This window comes from Mixophyes fleayi, chromosome 4, assembly GCF_038048845.1.
Source record: "Mixophyes fleayi isolate aMixFle1 chromosome 4, aMixFle1.hap1, whole genome shotgun sequence".
In the NCBI taxonomy this organism is placed as follows: domain Eukaryota; kingdom Metazoa; phylum Chordata; class Amphibia; order Anura; family Limnodynastidae; genus Mixophyes; species Mixophyes fleayi.
Window position 1 is genome coordinate 196294498 of NC_134405.1, and position 22458 is coordinate 196316955.

The window sequence follows — 22458 nt, forward strand, 5'->3', positions numbered from 1 at the left end:
AAATATGACTCAAGCAAACTGCTATTTTCTTTTGTGCATTTCCATTGCATCCAGCACAATAAGGGCTTGATGCTGAGTTAGGAGCTTAGCAAATAAAGGGAGCAAATTTGCACTTGGACAAACTATGTTACAATGCAAGGGGTACAAATTGATTTCTTTTTTGCACACAAGGAAAATACTGGCTGTTTTTTCATGCAGCACACAAATGCTAGATAGCTTTATATTTACATTGAAATTAAAGTTGATCTATGATATGCCCTACTTAAACTATAAATGTGTCCCCACTTTTTAAATTTACCTCCCCTCAAATGCAATATGGTTTTGCCATTGTGCACACTTGCTCCTTTTCTTTGCTTTGCTCCTAAGGCATCAGGACCTAAATGTACTACCATGTAACATTGGGCGAAGCAGAACAATGCATAATGTCCAGCTGAATATTAGGCATGCACACAAAGCTGACACCTGTGCTTGCTAAAGCAGATGCATAGTGCAAAAGTACTTGTAATGATGTCATGTAAGCACTGAATAAGCACCTCACATTTATTTTTTGCATGTTTAAATAAGCTCCACTATCATGAAAAATTAAAAATAAGAATTATTTATTAGGAGTAAATCTATACCTTATGTGTTCCAACAATACATTTTTTAATTTAATAAAAAAAGGAATGGATAACTCAGTGCTTACATATAAAAAGCTTAAGTGATGTGGGAACACAGACCAGCATATTTCTGTGTGAGAGTCGCTCACACCTCATCTATTATAACTAGAGATGGTCACTGACCCCCGTGTTTTGGTTTTGGTTTTAGATCTGGATTACCTTCGTGTTTTGGTTTTGTTTGGCTTTGTTTTGCAATTTTGTTTAATGTTTTTGTGCATAAAATAACCTAATTTAGTGCTCCACCTGTTTCTTGGATAAGTAAGGTAATTCTAAAGCTAATAAATTAGGAAGAAAACAGTTTTATCCCTGGTAGGCCGTCCTTAATTCTCCACACAAACCTGGTTGTCTTCCTCTTCATCTTTGCCTATTGGCAATGCAGCCATCGTCTTTGGGTGTATATTACACCCTCCACTTGTAGTTGAATAGAAAAAAAGCAGCCTGCATAGACTGTGGAATTAGAAAGTAAAAATAAATGGACCACGGTAGTTTGGTATCTGTCTGCATCAGACCCCCTCTCCACTAGGAGTAAAATAGTAAACTATTCAGCATTTATAGAGTCTAGAATATAAATAGAAATTGAGAAAGGCAATTTGATATCTGTCTGCATCATAATCATCAACATCATCATTAGTGCCCTCGTCGCCTACACAAATCTCCCCCTCATCCTCTTCTAATTCAAAAGTGGCATCCCCAATTGGTGTATCACCGACTACACTCGGGCTGTTAAGGCACACAGCCTACTCGGCTCGGTACTCGGATAGCAAAAGTTCGGGTGGGTTCGGTTCTCGGGGAATCGAGCCCGCCCATCTCTAATTATAACAGATAGGGCTTAAGGCAAAAGATGCAGCCCCTGAAAATACACTGCTTGTAAAATATAAGTAAATAAAGAGCTTATTTAGTTTTTGTTGCTTAACAATTGAATTCTTACTATGTTGTATATTTTTTATATAATATGGATGTTAAATATTACAGCAAAATATTATAAAAGAGAATCATAGTGTGCTCCAAAACATCAAACAACCACTTACAAAAAATGAACGCACACTTTCTTTATGTAACACTGGACCCCAATACACGTTATTTAGAGTAGCGTGCAATTTTGAAGTAAACATAAGCATCAAATTACACGTGTATATTTACTTGTATGCATCTTAACATAATAATTTAATAGTTAAGCAACATATTTTTTATGAGAGTGAACATACAGTAGTCTTCATCATCAGCTTAATGAGAATGACTGCTGTTTTAAAAATAAAATGAATAAAAAAGGGACAAAAAAAAGTGTTCCACCATCCTAAAATAGTAACTAGCACCAGAGCTGGGGCTGGTATAACATTATGGCAGAAGGAATCCATTCTACAGTCGTTCTGACAATTAGGTAGTATATCTAATGACTGATTGTTATTTTCTGTTGAATTCATGTATGACAATATATATTGTATGTAACCTTGTAATGTAATCCTAACGTGTGCTTTGCTAGAGGCTATGCAAGTGTCAATAATCTTTTGAAATTATCCAGAGATAGATAAGCATCTCTGAGGAGTTTTGTGGTAGGCAGAGGATGTGGACCTGACCAGCCAAGCTGAACAAGCAGAGGTGAAAATTCAGGTCCTATGAACATTCCAGAACTCAGGACATCCCTAGCTCACTTCGAAAGCCCTGTGACATTTGAGAGATTAATCTGTCCTTATTAACAGAGAAACTCCAAGGGTGGGGGGTGCGAGCTATGTGGAAAAGGGTTTAAATTCTTCTGCCTTATACAATAATGTGTGGATTTTCATGAGGGGGTCTAGCAAGACTGAAATGTTCCCTATTTCTCAAATGTGTTCCCTCACACACACCAAGTCTTAATTAAGTAAGTATTGACTCTGGTTTTCTTTCCTATTTTATTTTATGAAACTCATTTGTGCAACATATTGTATGTCTTGTTATTCATTTTTTGTAACTAAGCCTTGGAAACATTTTTCAGATTAAATAAATGTAATATATCGTATTCTCCATGATTCTATGTGAACTTACAAAGCCCAGGAAGGCTCATGCTACATGTGTATGTAATTTAAGTGTGAAACATTAATAAGTGGGTTTGGTGAACGTAAGGACATCATAATAAATCCTTTGTGATGGCAGAAAAGGTGTATTCATTGCTAAGTGACTAAGGTGACTCCAGTCACTGCCAGCTGTTTAGATTGCTGTATCTGGGACAGGCTGGTCGTTCGTGACAGTCGTCCCTATTGTTTAGCGGTAACCAGCCCAGGCTATAGCAGTGGTCGGGCTACTTATTTTAGGGAATTGATACTTTATTTATTTGTTCAATCATTCTTCAGCATATATCTTTACACCAGGGTTTATGGAGCCACAACAGATATGCCTCCTAATAGCATGTATGTCACGACTTTCACTAGGAATATCACTGACTGGTATTAGCGCAACTAAACTGAGAGGCGCGGAGTCTAATGCACCACCGGTGTTCGCCAGGGACCCCCGCAAGGAGGTTTGGGCTTTGCTGCGTGTGATGCGCAGGTCGCGGTTCTCCCAGATAGTTACCAGCACAGGGAATGGAGAGTAGTCAAACAGGCCGAGTCGAAAACCAGAGGAGCGCAGTACAACAGAGAGAAGGCAAATCGTAGTCAGGAACAGTCCAAGGGTCAAACCAGTGCGGGCAGCGAAGAACAAGGGATGATCCGGAAGAGAAGTCAAACTATAGCCAAGGAGTCAATACACAGGAGTAACACAGGAACAACAATGCTGGAGCTGGAAGAACCAATACTCTGGCACTAGACATGTGTCAAGAAGCTGCTTTATATACCCTAAGGTGCCTCCTGATTGGGTTAGGGAGATTGTGGCGGTCAGACATGCTGGCTGCAGACAGGTGAGCAGAGATAGCGTTCTGCTGCTAGGCAAGAGGACGTGGAATGCAGAGAGAAGGTGTCCGTCCCCGGCGCCTGTGGGGAGCGCGGAGACGGCACCTGACAATGTATTGGTCACATTATATTAAATTACATGCATTTTCTATATATGCTTTTCTTATTTATCATAGTATGTTGTGATTAAAATAATATGTGAACTATTTAGCTCATATGGATTATTTTAATTTATTTATCAAAGATCATGCATGTATTTCCCCATGAACTTATCCGTAAACATAAATTTGTATTCATTAGTAACAACATGACTAGCACTATATATAAATTATGTTTTTTGTTTTATAATTGTTTATTTTATAAACTAATATGTCAATAAATCTATACTAGAAAGTGTTTATGTTGCTGACTGTCATATAATATATGACATTAGTTATATACTAAGCATGTGCTATTTGTATTCTTTTTACTAATATTTTATATGATTAAGCAAATCTTACACTTAAATAAAGTGAAATCACCAATTGTATTAGATGTAAATTCATTTGCTGTTTCTGTCCCTCTTTGATTTCATCAGTGATCGGTATTATAACTGTGGAACTAAATATACCTCTAGCCACAACCGCCTGATGAAGTTCTGAGTGGAGAAACGAATCAATGGGGGTATTCAATTGTCAGTGAGGTTTTTTTGACTGTGTTAAGTCATTTTAACGCTGTTTTTTTTATCATTTTTGAGCGGATTAACTTTACCCGCAATTCAATTCCATTTTAAACGCTACGTTTTTTCAAACAGTTAAAAGCTATTCAATTGTTTTTTAACATGGCGGGTAAAACAGGAAAATATGCTGTTTTATCTCGCACTTCCTTGGGGTGTTTTAAACATAAAAAACCTCTGAAAAGTATTTGAAATCATGTAAAAATGTGGAAAAAAAATTAAACTTATGTTTATTACTAATGCCTAACTTGAGTAAGTTGATTTTCTTGTGAACAAATAATGAAATAAAATAAATAAAAATAAATAAATAAAATCACTAATTATATTTATGTATGTTTTTGGTACAAATATGAATGTAATAATGTGTTTTGACATGGTATAGATTGTATGGTAAAAAAATAGTTAATTAAAAATTATGCTAAAGAAAGTACTGTAATGTAGATATTATCAATGTGTAATGCAATCTAATGTATTGAAATGTATGCAAAACCTTTTTTTTGTGTAATACATGACCACGTTAAAAATCCCCTTCAATACCCTAAAATCTCGCAAACACAATTTTTAATGCGCAGGGGCAGCGTTCCCTTTTTTTTCAATTGAATTGCACGAGTTTTCCCACTGTGTTAACACAAAACGGTCGCTATTGCTGTCAAAAACCCGCGGGAGATTTGTTTTGTTTTTTACACGGCGGGGAAAAAAACCAACTCGCTAACAATTGAATACCCCCAATGTGTGGCTTGGATAATTCTCAGACTGCGACCTGGTTCCACCACCTGTTCTCCCTGCTAGCTGGGACTACCAATGCAGGAACCAGTGTATGGGTAAGCATCCAGCAACCAATAGTCTTATCATATAAGCAGGGCCGGATTAAGGGAATGGAGGCCCCTGGGCTATGGGGGCCTCCATTCCCTCGTGAGGGCCCCCCCCGTGATCGGTGCTGCCCGTGCCCCCCCAACAACCCCCCCCCCCCCCCCCGTGATCGGAGCTGCCTGAGCTGCCCGCGCCCCCCCCCCCCCCCCCCGGCACTTACCTCCTTCTCCAGCGCGCTGCACTCTCTTTACTGAGGAGATCTCGTGAGAGTGAGACTCACGAGATCTCCTCAGTAAGGAGACTAGAGCGCGCCGGAGAAGTACTGCAGGGAAAGTGCTCAGCAGCACTGATCGGGCTGGGGGCGCCTCAACCCCCGACCGATCAATACTGCTGCAGAGCACTTTCAAGGGCCCCCTGGATGCCATAGGCCCCTGGGCTGTAGCCCAGTTAGCCCTATGGTTAATCCGGCCCTGCATATAAGCAGTGTTATCATGCTTTTAATGTACGCTTTTAAACCACTTATTTCATTTGAAATATATTCTTTATACACTACTTGGGGCCTCCTCTCTTCTTTTATCTAGGTTAAAACAAAAACACATGATTTAATGTATCCAGCCACTGCATATTAAAATTACCACTGCATGTACTGCTAAAATACCATTATACACAGTTTAACTCTAATGTTGCATTACATACACGTTAACGTTTCAATTTAACATCAATATGTGTAGACCTTAAATTTAAATAAATAAATCCCTTCTGAAACATTTAGCTATTCTTGATCCTAAATCAAATGCAATGTATAATTTGATTAATTTGAACCAGTTTACAATTTATAAACGTGTATAATTTCTGCTACAACCTTAACTATTAAAAGATTAATGACTTATTAGGAGACAATTAATTATTAACTTACTGGTGAAGCAAATCTGTAAATTTACTAATGTTGCTTTCATGTCTTAGTAAGCTAATAAAATAGAAAAAAAAACAGTTACAGGTTCCCTGGATGACTTGACTATTGTCTTCAAAGAAACATCACCACACATGTAAAATATTTGTAATGTTTTATGTACAGAAGTGCTCAAAAAAGTCAGCTGCAAGACACTTACTAAAGTGTGATCACAGTCTGCATTGTTGGACTTTGTATTAATATATGTCATTTGCTATTAGAAGCTTTTCTGTGTATTATATTTTGTAGTCTACTGTCCAGTTATCCACTGGTTTTTAGAATGTAATTATATGCTTTATAAAATTGAGACTATTGGTGTTAGAAGGTGACATAGTGATATAGGACCAGTGTGATTTCTACGCCATATATATTTAAAAACAGACTCGATAAATTTAAAAATGACTGCCATGGACCTTGAACATTCAACGTCTTTTAAACTTGACAATATAGGCACAAACTCGCCTGATGAAAGAAAGAGGTAACTAGATGACCATTTAAATCCATAGACATAAATATGCAACTGCAGGAAATGAGCATGGGGAAGATAGTCAGCCAAAATGCTTATCTCATTCTCCTACACAGTAATGACGCGATGAGGCAATGGACTTGCAAGATGACAGAGGCTCCATGAAATGTTTAAGATGTTCTCTGTTGTCACTCACTTATAAACTCAGGAGATTTACGATAGGCAAGGTGAAATGAGAGGAAAACTGTACCTTTTTCACCCAGGGAAGCAGTCTGCTCAACATACCAGCTGTTGGAACTGCAGATGTCTATGGGTATCTGTGATGAAGCCATACCTCAAACGCTTCTGGGACAAACTACTGTTAATTATATTGATTTTTAGGGGGCTTACTATGCATCCTGGGAGTTTGGATATTGAAGCCTCTGGGTAATGAAGTTATCTGTTAACTTTTACAGGAGTAAAGAAGAGTTTCTAAAAGCAGCTAAGGATTCCCAGGAGTAATCTAACCATGCTAGTGAATGACCACATAGCCTCAAAGCTCTTCACTGTGCTTCACCTCTCAATACCTTCATATCTCTGCGGCAACAAGTTTTACAATAAGATAATTACGTTTTTTCTGAAACACAATTTAAATGTCATACAAGAGGTAACAAGACATCAAATTTCCCTGCTGAATTTTAATATATGATGCACTTTGTACGGCTTCCATAGCCAGACCTATTTACATGAAATAAAAACACTAGTAAGCCCATGTAATTTAACACTAGTTGGTATGAAGACCAAGTATTATGTGACTAAATCATTTGTTTGAATAGGCCCTTTAACTTACTTGCACAACAAACAGTAATATATAATTGTATACTAACTACAGTAAGCAAATAGTGTTAATATGTTTAATTGAGTGCAATGGCACCTTTGACACTTAAAATGGTTTTCTGGTAATTTTTGCAATTGTAAATATAACAAATAGATTAAAAATGTATTTATTTTACAGTTCAAGTATAATGATTGTTTTTTTTTGCATTTTAAAATTGTTGTGTGAAATCACCATCAAAAACCTTATATTTGAAAGCTGAAATTAGAACTTATTCTTTACATATCAATATACTGGAGTGGTGTTTTTTTATTAAATCAGATCAATTTTTATTGAGATTTTCCAAAACAAAAAAAAAGAAAACACAACATAAAAAAACACTATCCAACTAAACCCTCAAAAAAAAAAATTGGTATCTAGAAAACAATATATATAGTCCTATTACCACCTGTTACACAATTTCACACAAGACAACTACCCCCTGACTAACATTGTTGTGTGACAGGATCATTTAGCCTATGAGTCACTTTTACCTTTGCAGCCTGGCTGGGCCAAAATGCAAAATCTAGACTTAGCCTTAGCCTCATGTGTCAAACTCCTATTGTCCCATAGATTGTAATCTTGCAAGCAGGGTCTTCTCACCTCTATGTCTGTTTTACCCAGTTTGTTTATTAGTTTACTTTGTTTGTCATCAATTGTAAAGCGCTACGGAATATATTGGCGCTATATAAATAAATGATGATGATGATGATACAGAGCCAGATGCTTGGAGTTTTATGCAGAACAGCAGACAGAAATGTTCTCAATACTTAATCAGCAACCAAAGTACATAATACATATGTTACTGCGTGACCAAATTAGAAAACATAAAATTTGAAGGTAAGGCACATGGGGGCATATTTACTAAACTGCGGGTTTGAAAAAGTGGAGATGTTGCCTATAGCAACCAATCAGATTATAGCTGTCATTTTGTAGAATGCACTAAATAAATAAAAGCTAGAATCTGATTGGTTGCTATAGGCAACATCTCCACTTTTACAAACCTGCAGTTTAGTAAATCTAGCCCATGGACTTGAGAGAATAAAAGGGTGTACAAAATAAGGCAAGCCAAGAAGCCCCCCCCCCCCTCCCCCATCACAACAGCTATTTAGACAAAAGCTACCAAATCACCTGAACAAGTTCCAAAGCACTGGTGGAACCATCACAATCAAGTCTTGTGATACATTCTAGATTTTTAAATTAAATTATTTCTGCCTCCTGAGTGGACATGGGGGTGGGGTGGTGTGCTCTTGGCCCCATTTCTCCTATCTCCATGCTACTGGTTCCTGCTCATAAGCTTTTATTACGTTGAGTTAAGTCCTGGGGGCATCCGTGTACCTGTGAGTGCATCGGGAAAGGTGGCTCCTACAGGTGAAGACCTTCCCCTGTTTAGTTTTGGTATTAGTTGTTAGCCAACTCGCATTGCTCTCTCCGTCACCATTTTTGTTTAATTAAAAACTTTTACCTTTTGCCAAATTAACTTCGGTGTCCGAGTGAATATTTATTTATTTATTCAATTACAGTGATAGTAAGCCTGAACATGCAAAGGAGGTTTGGGTGCAATGAAAGGGAGATATCAGCACTATGCAGTTTATTATTTTTTTAGTTGAATCGGATAAAGCAAATGAAATGATGGCAAAATTACAAAATCTTTCATTAAGACAGCTCGCTGCAACATTGGTGAAAAATGAGACCGTTGTGAAGGGATCATTAGAAAATAGACTGGAAATGACTAGAAACTAATGTTAATGCTATAAATAATAATATAGGAGCAAAGAAGCTTGCAAAGACATTATTTTACCTATTTTTCCCAATTTTTAATTAAATCCAGATCCAAAATCAAAACCAAAACCTTCAGTGATTTGTCTATTTGGGGCAACCCACCTAGTACGCTTACCCACCAATAGGACCTGCAATGGAGTCAGAGACAAAGAAGGCCCCACCTGCTCACCAAGGAAACCAACTAAAATGGCATTACTTGCTGTCCTCAACCAATCTATCAAATGTGATAATTGTGCTGCAAAGTAATAGAGTTTGAGTTACAGAGTGCCCCCCCCCCCCCCCCCCCCTCACACACACACAAATGAGGATATGAGTCAGTTGATATTCTGAAAAACACTATTAGGGGGTATATAAGCGACTGTTGCAGAATATAAAGAAATTTGGGTTGGATGATCATTTTATACAAATTAATCCTGTATGTCACAATAATTTCCAGGTGTGTGATTTTAGTTTAAAATATTCTGTGATAGGATCAAGATTCAAAGTAATACATTAAGCAGAGGAGAGGGATATCAACACCTCCAGATATTTAAAATGCATAGTCCATTGTAGGGAAGTTGCAGGGGGAATTATGCCATTTAGCACAAAGATATTTGATTTATCCCAGTTAACCGATATACCTGAAAACTGACAAAAATCATTATTAACCATGCTGAGAAGGTGATTCATAGAAGCATCAGCATCAAATAAAAATAAGAGCATATTATCTGCGTAGATGGCTATAGAGTGTGTGACCGTACCCACAGGGAGTGGAGTTTTTATACTTAGCTAAGTATATCCGCCATGCTCTCTTTCTGCAGCAGCCTGCCATTTGACCGGCCTCTCTCATTGTATTCTTTCTAAAGCAGTCCCCACTGCTGAGACACCCATTATTACTTGTATTTAACAGCAGGCACTCAGAGGAGCGTTGGAAGAGATAGAACAAACTAAACCTACCCTTCCTATTCAAGCACAGGGACAGGTGTACCTGTTGTATGCAGCAGCTGATTGGATTGGTAATGCCTCATGTCCAATCAGCTGCTACATACACATACTATACCTACCTGTAGGCCTGATATGTATAATCTCTCACTAAAGATGCTGCAGTTGCAGTTGTCTGAACTGCAGGCGATTCTTTTTAACAGAGCTGCATTGGAAAGGAAGGCTACCACTCAACAATGTATTTTACCCTTCATGGTTCATATGTAAAACAATCAAATGTTTGTATTAAATGGCAAGAATTGTAGAAATAAATATCTGATTGGTACTAGAATGTTTATGTTTCAGATGTCTAACAGAAAAAACAGGAACAAAAAACAAATAAGGACAAATGTCATAGCACCAAAGCCAAGCAAGTCCCACAGTAACAGTCACATAATTTAGTAGCTTATCTACAATTTCCAATTGAACATTTTAGCATAAACATCAACTAGGGTTTAGTTTCTAGCTGTAAAATGATTATTTAAAATAACATTGAAGTACTGGAATTAATTTCAGAAAAACCACCTACCAGAGAGGTTATTTAATAGAGGGATGTATGTGTGCTGTCAGCAACCAATCAGACATTTGCTGTCATTATGTAAAGTGCACTAATAAACGTGTCAATCTTTTCCACCACTTTGGCTGTATCTCAAGTTAGTTATTTCATTGAGTAATTCTAATGTTTTCTTCCTATGTAGACTTTGTACATACATTTGTCATCTTATTTAATAAAGAAAAACGGCATGTATGCAGTTATTTATAAAGGTTGCATATGAAACGTGTGGACATTGCTCAGTTCAAATGCTTTTTGCACACGCTTCTATTTTTTTGGTCATTTAAGAAGACTATATGTTATCACTTTTAAAATGATATGTTATTGAGGCTAAAACACTTCTTCCTGGGGCTTTTACTGAGCCACCTGGGATGGTGTGGTGCTATTTGGGCTGTATAGCAGCATGTGTCTTCAGATTTAAAGCTGTGTGGAGGTGGTCTATGCTGTGGCTGCACACCGTAAAAGCATGTTTTGTAGTATCCAGACCAGCAATCGTTTGCCTTCAGCAAAACACATAGTCATAACTTTTTAACTACTTAAACTACCCCATACCATTGCCTCTTATATTTGAAGAAATCATCACGGTCTAAATCACAAATGAGATTGAAACAGCTCTGTTTTTCCAGAAGCTTTCTCCAAGGAAGTGGGTTGTACGTCATTCATTTTTGAAAAAGGCTAAAAATAGAATCTACCAGCAGTGTCAATAATTTATTTCCTTTGCTTGTGAGAGAAGCCTTTTTGTTTCATTGCCAGCACGTCTTAATGTACATGCCTCTGTGTTAGATATCTTAAATAACACTGCTGCAAAGCAATAAAAACTGTTTTCCACAAGAACTGGAGCACCAGCAATATGATGTAGATAAGCAAGGATGCAAAATTATATGTGTTCATAACACACTATTATATTCTCTATGTGGCTTCTCATATTTGTCACAAGCAAGATTGATAACATGGTGAAACACCGGAAGATTGACATCTAACTCTGAAGCATACTGTAATTAGCTAGTTATGCAAACATCTCATTCTGCTGAGCACTGCAAGGAGCTAAATGTAAATACTGTTCTCACAGAGATTATCAACTATTGGATAGGCCTAACTATTTGGTCACCTCCCCCACTTAATCTTTTTATGGCATTTCTCACTACTGGAACACTCACTAACCAAGTTTCCAGCTGAGCCATGAGTAATCATCAGGCAACAGTCAGAGGGGAGCATTGGCAGACAGGACAGATTGAACCTACCATTACTAGTCAACCAGCTGGGACAGGTGTAGAGATTGTATGCAGGGGCACAGAGAGGGGGGGTTTGGGTACAGATTATCAAGGCCCTGGCATGCCTAGGGGGTCCCGGCCTCCACCTGAACCAGCAACTCATTTATTTTTATTTTTCCATTTTTCTTTTAATAATCCCCCCACCCACCCCACATTGGGTGATTCGTGCATGTGTATGCACACCCGTAGAGGGGTGGGGGGGAAGGGGGGGGGGGGGTTAGGGGGATGTAGGAAGATGTCAGCAGCTGCCAGTCACCGGACAGTGTGCGACAACATACATCTTTTTCCCTTCTGACAGCACTATACTCTGCAAACTGCAAGTGTCCCTGGATCGGGAGCCAAATGCAGGTAATTGTTGAGTTACTGGGGTAAAAGACACCCCTGCCTAAACATTTAAAGAACACTACTGGTTCCAAGTGGCAGGGGATGTCCGAATGTGGATTTTTAAATAATCTTTCAATCTATAATCTCAAACTATTCAGTATGGATCTGATTGTTAGCAATAATTTTACAGAACATTTTTACTCGATTAGCTTCCCTGTATGTTAATATACTGTTCATACCATGTACATAGCACAATACAAAATCTGGTGAAACAGTCCTATAGCATTCACATACCCTACATTAGTTTCAACTTAGCAACCTGTAACATAATGGCAGAAATTGTCCCGTATGATACAAAAGTGGAGTGTAGAATGTAGCATATTGGACACAATAGTAGGGAGCCACGTCCAGGTTGTAGCATAGCATTCAACATTATATTGCTCAGTCTTACGCTGTATTATTGGAATATTACAATACTCATATGAGATTCCCTGTGTCACTCTATTGCTATATAATGCTGCAAATTTGAAGGGGATTTACAAAAGTGTGTAGCTTCTAAACTAAAAAAACAGCAATAATCTCACAATAATCACTGTATAATATATAAAATACAGCTCAGGACAGTTATGTCATTGTGCATAGAAATACACTTACGTAGGCATTCTTTACAACATTTGCCAGGAACAAATGCAGGTGCAGAATAAGCGGGACAAGTTGGTTCTGTGCATATTAACGTTTCACACTGAACCGTTCCATTCTGTGGAAATAAAAGTAAATTACGATTAAATAACATGTAGACATACAAAATAATAGTATCAACATTTAAATGATGTGTCATATAATACATTAACAGGCTCATGCTGATAACAGGAGTCCCTGCAGGCCATATTCAATAGGTAGATACTGCACAATGGCAGCAAGTGACACAGCACAGAATGCTTTACATCCATAGCAAAGGATCATTGAAATCCTTTGGAATCTATCCATCTATCAATCAAAATCAACGTTTTGATTTACTTAACCATTTGAGAAATGAATTGCAATAATGAAATACCCCTTACTTGGGCAATCATTCACAGGAATCATAATCACAAACCCCATAAAAAGTAACACGTTATATATTATTATTATTATTTATTTATTTATAAGATGCTACAGATTCCATAGCGTTGGATACAGAAGCAAGTAACAAATAGATGAGGTAATACACATAAATAGCACAGATGAGTGTGAGTAATGCTATGGGGACTCGCTAAAGAAAAAAAACATGACAGGACATTTGAGGGAGTCAGACAGTAGACAAACATAGGACAATAGGTAGAGAGGACCCTGTCCTTGAGAGGTTACATTCTAGAGGGAGGGGTGGTGAGAGAAAGTAGGACCAGCTGGGAGATAATGGAGATGGTAGACGAAGGAAGAAGAAGTGATAGATGAGATGGCCAGGAGATGGTAGTAAAGGCAAGCTTGAAAAGGAGAGTTTTGAAAAAGCGTTTGAAGGAGTGAAGGTTGGGGGAGAGTCAAGTGAGGTGGGGTCTGGGAGTTCCAAATAATGGAGGCAGAAGTCTTGGAGGCGGGCATAAGATGAGGTAATGAGAGGTGAATTGAGGAGGAGGTCCGAGGCAGAGAGGAGTGTAGGTATCTTGAGACAAGGTCAGAGATGTAAGGGGAAGAAGTGTTGGTAAGGGCTTTGTAAGTGAGAGTATGGAGCTTCAACTGAATTCTGAAATGGATGGGGATTTACGCAAAGAAGTAGTGGAAGAGGTGTGATGGGAGAGGAATATGAGCTTAGCAGCAGTTTTCTGTATGGATTGAAGGTCAGAAAAGAGAGAGTCAAGAAGGCCAGTGAGAAGGAGGTTACAATAGTTAAGTTGAGAAATGATGAATGAATGGACCAGGATTTTGGTTACTTCCTGAGAAAGGAAAGGACAGATTTTCATGATGTTATGGAAGAGGAAGTACCAGGACTGGGTGTGAGGAGTAATGCTGAGGGCAGAGTCAAGGGTGACTCCAAGGCAGCAGGCTTGGGTGAAAGGAGAGAGAGTTATGTTGTCAACAAAGAGGGAGATATTGGGAGGAACAGCAACATTGGGCGTAAAGAAAGACGATGATATAAAATATCAAAGAATACAATCCGTGAGTTACATTAGCAAACTTCATACAATAAAAAGAAGGACAAAACATAAGTCCACTGATAACACATGATTTGCAAATTATCATTATTAGCCTTTCTGATACAAAAAATATATACATATTTAAGTTGTTTCTATACCTGTGAACTGGAATTTCAAATGACACATCAATTACCTTTAAAAGAGAGAAATGTGTGCTCTGACATCCCCTCTCTTACCTATTTACTACAACAGAACCTGCAGTCAATCACCATTCTTTGTTGCAACAATGTTACAGCCCTATTATTTTTATTTATGATTCTCATTCCTTATTAGAGCTGCAGAGAAGCAAATAATATTTTTTTTTAGATGTTCAAATATTTAGAATGAGGAGTTTGTCAACTGTTAATCCAAAATTCTTCACATCTCAACACCCGTTTAATAACAACATGATATTTTAATTTAAATAAAGTTAGTTTTGAGAAATAAAATAGAGGTACATGTAAATCTGTGTTCTTGCATATTATAGTTCACATACTGAACCCTGAACAATGCAGTCTATAATTTTGTAGGTAGTCTCACCAATATACATTAACCCACAAAGAGATTTTATACTATATACTACATTTGGATCATCTCGAGCATAATGGTGATTACTCCAGAATGCCGTTCTTGCAGATGGGTGACCTAAATTTGCTTTTGCCAATTAATCTTGCAGGTTTCTATGACGTTTACAGTTTGCCAGCAATGGTCTTTCGGTTTCATGACTGTATGTAAGCAGGGCCGGTGCTAGGGTCCACGGCGCCCTAGGCATTTTTAAAAAAGCGGCGCCCCCCCCCCTGCAAAAATCGCCGCCGTCCTCCCTCCTCCCTCCTCTCCTTACCTCGTCTCACCACCGCCACCTCTCTGCTCCGTCTCCTCCCCTCCACTCACTGACACTAGTAAGTGGAGGGGAGGAGACGGAGCAGAGAGGCGGCGGTGGTGACAAAATAGCCTCTTCCCCCCCTCCCCGTCCATCTGAATGCTGCGCGGCGGCCGTGACAGGTATGGTCAGCGGTCGCCGCACAGTTTTAAAGTATTTTAGAATACTGTGGCGCCCTCCAGGCGCCCTCCAGAGCCCGGCGCCCTAGGCAAGTGCCTAACCTTGCCTAATGGGAGCGCCGGGCCTGTATGTAAGCCTTTTTCATTAACAGAGACTCCAGTACCCATCTTGTGGTCTTTCTTCACCAGAGCCAGTGGAACATAGTAACCGCAAATGAAGGGCATCAAGCTTAGTGGGGTGCCCCACCATCTCGCCTGCTACGGAATTTTTCTTTTGTACGGCATGGGCCCCTTTTCCCTTACCTTCCAAATGTCCACTCTGAACAAAGAGGGGATTGGAATAGTTGCAACGAGACCCCTTCGCCGTCGGGGGAACGGAGCATGTGCAGTGAAGCCCTAATATTTGCGCTCCCATTCTTGTCTATCAGAGGATAATGTAAATGACCCCTAATCCAAAGAGGGATATTCTCTCTCGATCACATCATCATGTTGAATGTATAAGTACATAAAAAACACAAATAGAAGAGGAACATGGCATAGTAACGTTTGACACCAAATAAGAAAAGAGTCCACCACCACTATGTGATGTAGAGTGATTCTCAGTAAATGATGTTGAAAACAGCCAATTCCAGTAAAACACCTGTGGTTCTTCCTTACTTTCTGCTCCTTTGGGTATATGCTTACATAATACATATGAAAGCTCCAAAACACGCTTGTCAGGATAAATCCTATTCTCCTTCCTATGTACAAAGCACGTTCACCTTCCCACTTCAGTCCGTTGTATGATCATAGAAAGAAGCAACAAAGCAGCCACACTAGTGCATTACCTCCATATATGATTTAATCATCAATAAAAACAAATTTATTAATGGCATATATGATTATTTAGGAAAAGATCTATTATTAGGGGAAGCTCTGCTAAATGCTGAATTTCATACCCATTTTCAAATTGTCCTCAATCATTGGAAATAGTCAAACCCTGTCTCCTTCCAAAAATATATCGGAAAATGACAGCTAAGCTGATCTAAACATAGATGAATGTGTTCTGTTTCTCTTCCTCATTTTGGATTCATCTCATTTGTTGGAAACAGGTGATTTTTCTGTGAGTTCCATTATGATTTTCTAAAGTTGGCACTTGATAGTATGTAAAAGTTCTATACGTCTCAAAGAATAGGTGATTTACACAATCTTTTTTTGGCAATTTCCAAATTTAGCAATTTGGTGGGTGGTTTGCTTTCTTAGATCTCAAGATTATAACAGCGACCTCAAAATCGAAAAAAAAAAAGTTGTGATTTCAGGAGGGATTTACAAAATCCATACAGAGGATTCCATTAGAAGTTTCCCCTCTTTAATCTTTTTCAGTGATGTATAAAGCATACACTTGACTATAGGTTAGTAGCAGCATGAATTGTAGCTGATTCTCATGATCTTAATAAACATCTGAAGCATTAAGAGTAATTTATCAACATTACTCAAAAAGTAAAATTTTTTGCTAAATCTCTAATAACGGACAGTTTTTTTATGTCTAGTGCACGACAATGAAAGCAAATATTCGGGATTTCGCGTTTTAATGCACATTTTCACCTTTAAGAAATATTATTAAATAAACTTCATTAAGCCTTTCAGAATACTGTTATCCTAATCATTTTATTTGATATATTAGTAAGAGAGAATGATATTTTCCCAGGAGAATCAAAGCTATATTTGCTTTACAAAGTAAAAAGGGGTTAATGGCGCACACTTTGGAATGGAGAAATATCTAGATGTGTATCTAGATATGATATATAATATCAAAGATTAAATAAAGATAAATAATCAATAAACAGGAATGTCCTAGTTCTCACTGCTGCAAAACCTGTGGTATATTGCATAGAGACCACCAATGTCAAACCAACAGGAAAAGAGGGAATGGGCTGCGCTGTGAAAAACATATGACACCTGTAATTAGATCAATGTAACTAGGGACTCTCTCAAGAATCAAAGGAGAAATCATTGGAGGATTTAAATATCAAACAGTACAGTGTTTATTTGCCAAAAAGGCAATCATAAAAATCCAAACAAACATATAAAAAACATCACCAGCCGGCAATCAGACCATTAATTGGATCATATATATTGTAGACATATAAAAAATAGCTTTGAAAAAGTGCCGAGCACAGGCACGAAACGTGTCAGCGAGGTCTGAGAAACATACCATTACCTGCGGACACTGTATCTTCATCCTGTTGGCTCATAAACTACTTTACAAGAGCGGAACGAGTGTCACCATCTCTCGAAACCAGTGAGAGTCTACATGGTGCTATGTGTGATTGGGCCAAGAAAAATAGCTTCTGGTAAGAGGAATCACCTCTACGCCGCTACACAGAGTGTATTTGGAGCCGCGCGACGTTGCGCTTAACAAACTAGGACTAAGCAGGAAGATACCGAGTAAAAGAGAGTAAACTTGTATTGCTATATATCAATTCCCTCCGGAGGGGTGAAAACGGCACGGGTAAGCAGTATGGTACTTATTGTCTGAACTCTATCAAGACATGTATAATCCCAAGCAGTGAGAAGGGAGCTGGATAATTGTTTACTATATCAATCTACTACACACGAAGAAGGAATACCATTGTGATTTTAGAGGAATATATATCTTTTGACTGGATTGACAATTTATGAGGAGGCTTAAGTGGGAGTTATAGTCCCTCATAATAAAATGCATACCCATTGTCAGATGATGGGGAGAAGATAATCGTTTTATATCTGAATGAGGAAACACAGTTACCATAATCAAATAAAATTGATCACTTCAGTACTGAAGGTTTCCCCCCCCCTTTTTTTTTTATATACAAAGTAAAAAAGAAAACTAACTATGGTCAAAGACAGTGACCAGTGTACCTTAAACATACTAGGATTATAGAATTTACAATCTTAAAGAAAATGATGTCCAAATAGAGCAAAATTTCACAAATTAAAAGGAATAGATTGAATGCTGGCTGTCTGTGTCCTTCCTGCAGCATCATAGCGCTGTTGCTGTTTAACTACAATTGTGCTGAATCTGCCAATTCCGACTGTGACAAAAAGTCCACCTGCTGTAATCCCTTTATAACCAGGTGCTCATGAGAATGGGGGAATCATCACACAATCAACAAAGAAAAAAAAAGTCCCTAATGCACTCAGTGGCTAAACAATACAAATATGTATCTCTAATATAAATATGAAAAGCTACACAGGTCAACCTAATGCCATCTCTGTTATAGGGTGCTACTGAAATCTAATCGTAAGAGCAACCAGGATGGGTTAGTAACTCTAAATAGTGAGGGCAGTCACAGTAGATTGCATATTTTGTAAACAATGGAGAACATAACCTAGCAGTTAGGTATCATACTGAACTAGGGGGATCTAGAATCTAAACGTGTAGATTCCAGACCTCCACATCTAAGCCACTACACAAAAAGAAACCAGAAATAGACAGGCTGATATAATGGATAGGGCAAGTCTCTATGATGCTGAGGAACTGTGGGTGCTACTGGCATTCAAACTGCAGTGCTGTTTCTGGTTGGGACTGTCACCCAGAATATAAGGCTACTACCTTTTTCAGAATGTACCCAATCTCTATTTTATTATCTTTAATTTAAAGAAGTCCATCATATTTAATAATCTGCTCATTGTAATATTATTCAATTGAATGTACTCAGAATGATGTGTAAATTATTTTAGCTCAGTTGGAACATTCAGAATTTGATGATTTTAATTACCTTAAATTCCACCAAAATGTCTAACTACATTTTAGAACAAAGGTATTAAGGCTTATACAACCTTCTGACCACATTTTCATATTTCTTAAAACGTGGACTGGCTTGGCAAGAAGTAACACCCCTCATACCGTTGCCAGCCAATGTGGAGCTTAGCATTGCTCAGGTGCATCTTTGATATTTTCTTAAGGAATTGCCAGATAAAAGGTTTTCTTTTACTGTCATATGCAGCTATAACAATTGTTGTTATCAGAAGGATCTAAATAAATAGATAGACCCCTCTATATGGGATTGTTCTTATGTTATAATATCTGCTGAACTCTGATTCTGCACTTGTTTCTTCTTTACTTTTAAACAAGAAGACCATTCAATCTACCAACATGTAACTAACTTTGGAAAGGACGAACTTAGATTTCCTTTGCATTTTTGCATATTAAAGAATGCAAACTTTTAGTACAGTTGACATCTCATTTACATTATTCTATTTGTGATGTAAGCAGAAAAGGCTAGGCAAGTAATGACTTCAATTAGTGTTCTCTGCGGCTGTGAATTACAATACTACTGATGCCATAGGAAAACACTGCATTATGCAAATTGTACGCATTTATGTTTTAACAGTTTAAAAGTAATATACAATATAGCGTCTCTTAAAAAAAAAAAATGTCCCTTTGAAAAATCACACCTATATTACCCTATTTTTGGTCATACAACTTTATGTACAGTAACAAATATAAAATAAAGAAACTACAGTAATTGACTTCCTTTAGCTCTTTAAATAACAATTAATACAAATAAGTCCAGTAGTATAAAACGTATTTTCAATCACACTAGCATATTGCAACATGGGTTATTTACAATGCTTTTGGGTGCAATTGCTGTTTATCTGTATAGTTCAAATAAGACAATGAAACCAAGAGTCTCATTGGTTGATGTGCTTTAGTTCAAATTTTGCAACTAAGTGCAGTGTTAGAAAAGGTTCCATAATTGTATTAACTTCAAATAGTGTAATGACTCATTCACATCTGGGTAATATTTTTGGTTTTGTTAACAAATGGAAACTGGATGAAATATGTATGCGCTATAAATGAAATATATTGCATATCAGTCCCAGTTTTTGGGCCTTGTTATCAATGAGGTTCTGGTGTCTGAAAATGCATTTCGTGGAGAGAGAGAGAAAGAGAGAGAAAGAGAGAGAAAGAGAGAGAAAGAGAGAGAAAGAGAGAGAAAGAGAGGAGAGAGAGGAGAGAGAGGAGAGAGGAGAGAGAGAGAGAGAAGAAGAGAGAGAGAGAGAGAACAGCTGTGCCAGATCACCTCATTGCAGTCACACAAGTGATTAAAGGAGAACGCCAGACAATTTTTTCTTCTCTAAACCCAGATACCCCAAGATGAGGCTGATTCAATTAACCCTCAACTGGAAAACTTGCATTGAACCATTTAGCATTCGAAATTCACCAGCATGGAGGCAAATTGGAGGGCAGGCATCACCTGGGGAAAGGCTCTTACATTCAATGGGGATGCCATGCTTGGATTCTACTAGTTGGAGGTAGGGGCTCTTGGGAGAAGAAAATAGTTGGATCCTTCCAGTACAGTAAATTTAGCCGATATCTGAATTATACTTTACTTAAATGTTATGTGCACTCATAAGAACTTTGTACAAATGAATGATAGATTAAACAGTAGACACGAACAAAATGTCAACCTTTTGTAAATACATGTTAAATAGATAGTCTTACCATGCATGTACATTTCCTACAGCCATCTGTCCAGGACTCCAGCTCTCTGTAGATGTTGCCCTTTACAGTGCAAGATCTCTCGCAATAACATTGATCTAACCTATTCATCCTCTGCTCAGCTCTTGACAGCTGTAAGAACATTTCAATAGAGGAGAAAAAGGCTTATGACACAAACAATATTTTCCATAATTCTATAATAATACAGAGAAGGTAAAAGTCAGCTGTCTGTAAGATACTAAAGCAAATGGCAGGCTTTGTACAACAGTGATTAAATCAGCAGCACAATCTTACCTGTCCTAACTACAATGTAGAAACAATTACTATTTAATATTTCAAATACCAGTACCTTCTAACAGAATATTAATGCAACATACAGGAAACAAGTAAGTGAAACTGAAGAGACAAAATGTTAGTATGCGGACAGATAAAATCATTGAAGGTAAATAGTACATTAACACACAGGTCACCGTTGAATTATGTCCCATGCCATAGTAATATATTGTACATTATTTACTTTTATTAAAGTGTGTATAAAAGAACTTGATAGTAGCTATTTAAGATACAAGTATGGGGATGAAATCTACCTCATTAACAATCTACTGTAGCATGTGTGGACATTTGGATTTACAAATAATTATATGGTTCCCAATGAGAATTCATGGGTGTTAAACCCACAAAATGGATTTGGGGATTAATACAGGACGAATCACATAATATGGTGATTGTAAAAAAGGCAAAAGCAGGCGCTCTCAAACGAAAATTAAAAGTACCTGTAATGTTTATAAAATATAATAACTTATAACTTATCTCCTACAGTATTTTATATACAAGATAATGCATCATGTACTATACATTAAAAACATATTGGAAGTTACTGTAAAGTTCTATGACTAAAATACAAGCAGGCAGCTTCCCATAAAAGAATACAACAGGAACTTTAGATAACCTTATAGGATAATGTAACACTTGGATAAATATATTATACCTCCTGTAGCCGTATCGGGTACATAAATCTGGAATATTGGCAGCTCTTTTTATATTTTTTAAGGTTTTATTTAAATATAATACTTGTTTGTGACTTCTGTGTGGTCTAATTGCAGTAGATGTGGGTCTACATCTAGATACATGAAATATAAATAATATATTTATGATAATTATTGTGTTTAAGTGCTGTAGTTCCAGAAGTTTAATATGAAGCATCTGTTTTAGTACATAACATTAGAGCTGGCCTGATTTCTGAGCCCTACAAATTATATTACCTGCTGAATGCTATTGTTTATTGAAATGTTTGTGAGTATTTAATTCTTCCGAAACACTTTCAATTTCTAGATAAAAAAATAATATATTATGGTTTCATAGGTGTATATAGCTCTTTTTGGACATTCTAGCATCTACTGTGAAGCACCCAACAGGAATCAGCCATAGCAGAGAGTCTGGCTCAAGTCCCTGTTGCTGCTCTGTGAGCTGAGCAATCTTGTTGTGCTTTTGAAGATAGCGCGATCGCCCCTTTAGTGGGAGTAAGTGCAATTGGGCTGCAAAAGCCCAGTATGGGCAGGTTAAGGAAGGAGGGAAGTGAAATAGAGGGAGATGAGCAGAGTCACATCTGTGGTCATAGACATGTTAACAGCTGAAAGGC

At 37.7% G+C, this 22458-nt stretch overlaps 1 protein-coding gene across 1 annotated transcript in view; it reads right to left on the bottom strand.

Moving 5' to 3' along the window:
* NELL2 (neural EGFL like 2) overlaps positions 1–22458 on the bottom strand; it is a 252389-nt gene that overhangs the window by 123476 nt on the left and 106455 nt on the right. The window contains exons 8-9 of the mRNA XM_075209076.1: positions 20823–20951; positions 12858–12960 (exon numbers count right to left, since the gene is read on the bottom strand). Of these exons, the coding sequence (XP_075065177.1) occupies positions 12858–12960; positions 20823–20951 (232 nt within the window). The remainder of the gene's footprint in view (positions 1–12857; positions 12961–20822; positions 20952–22458) is intronic.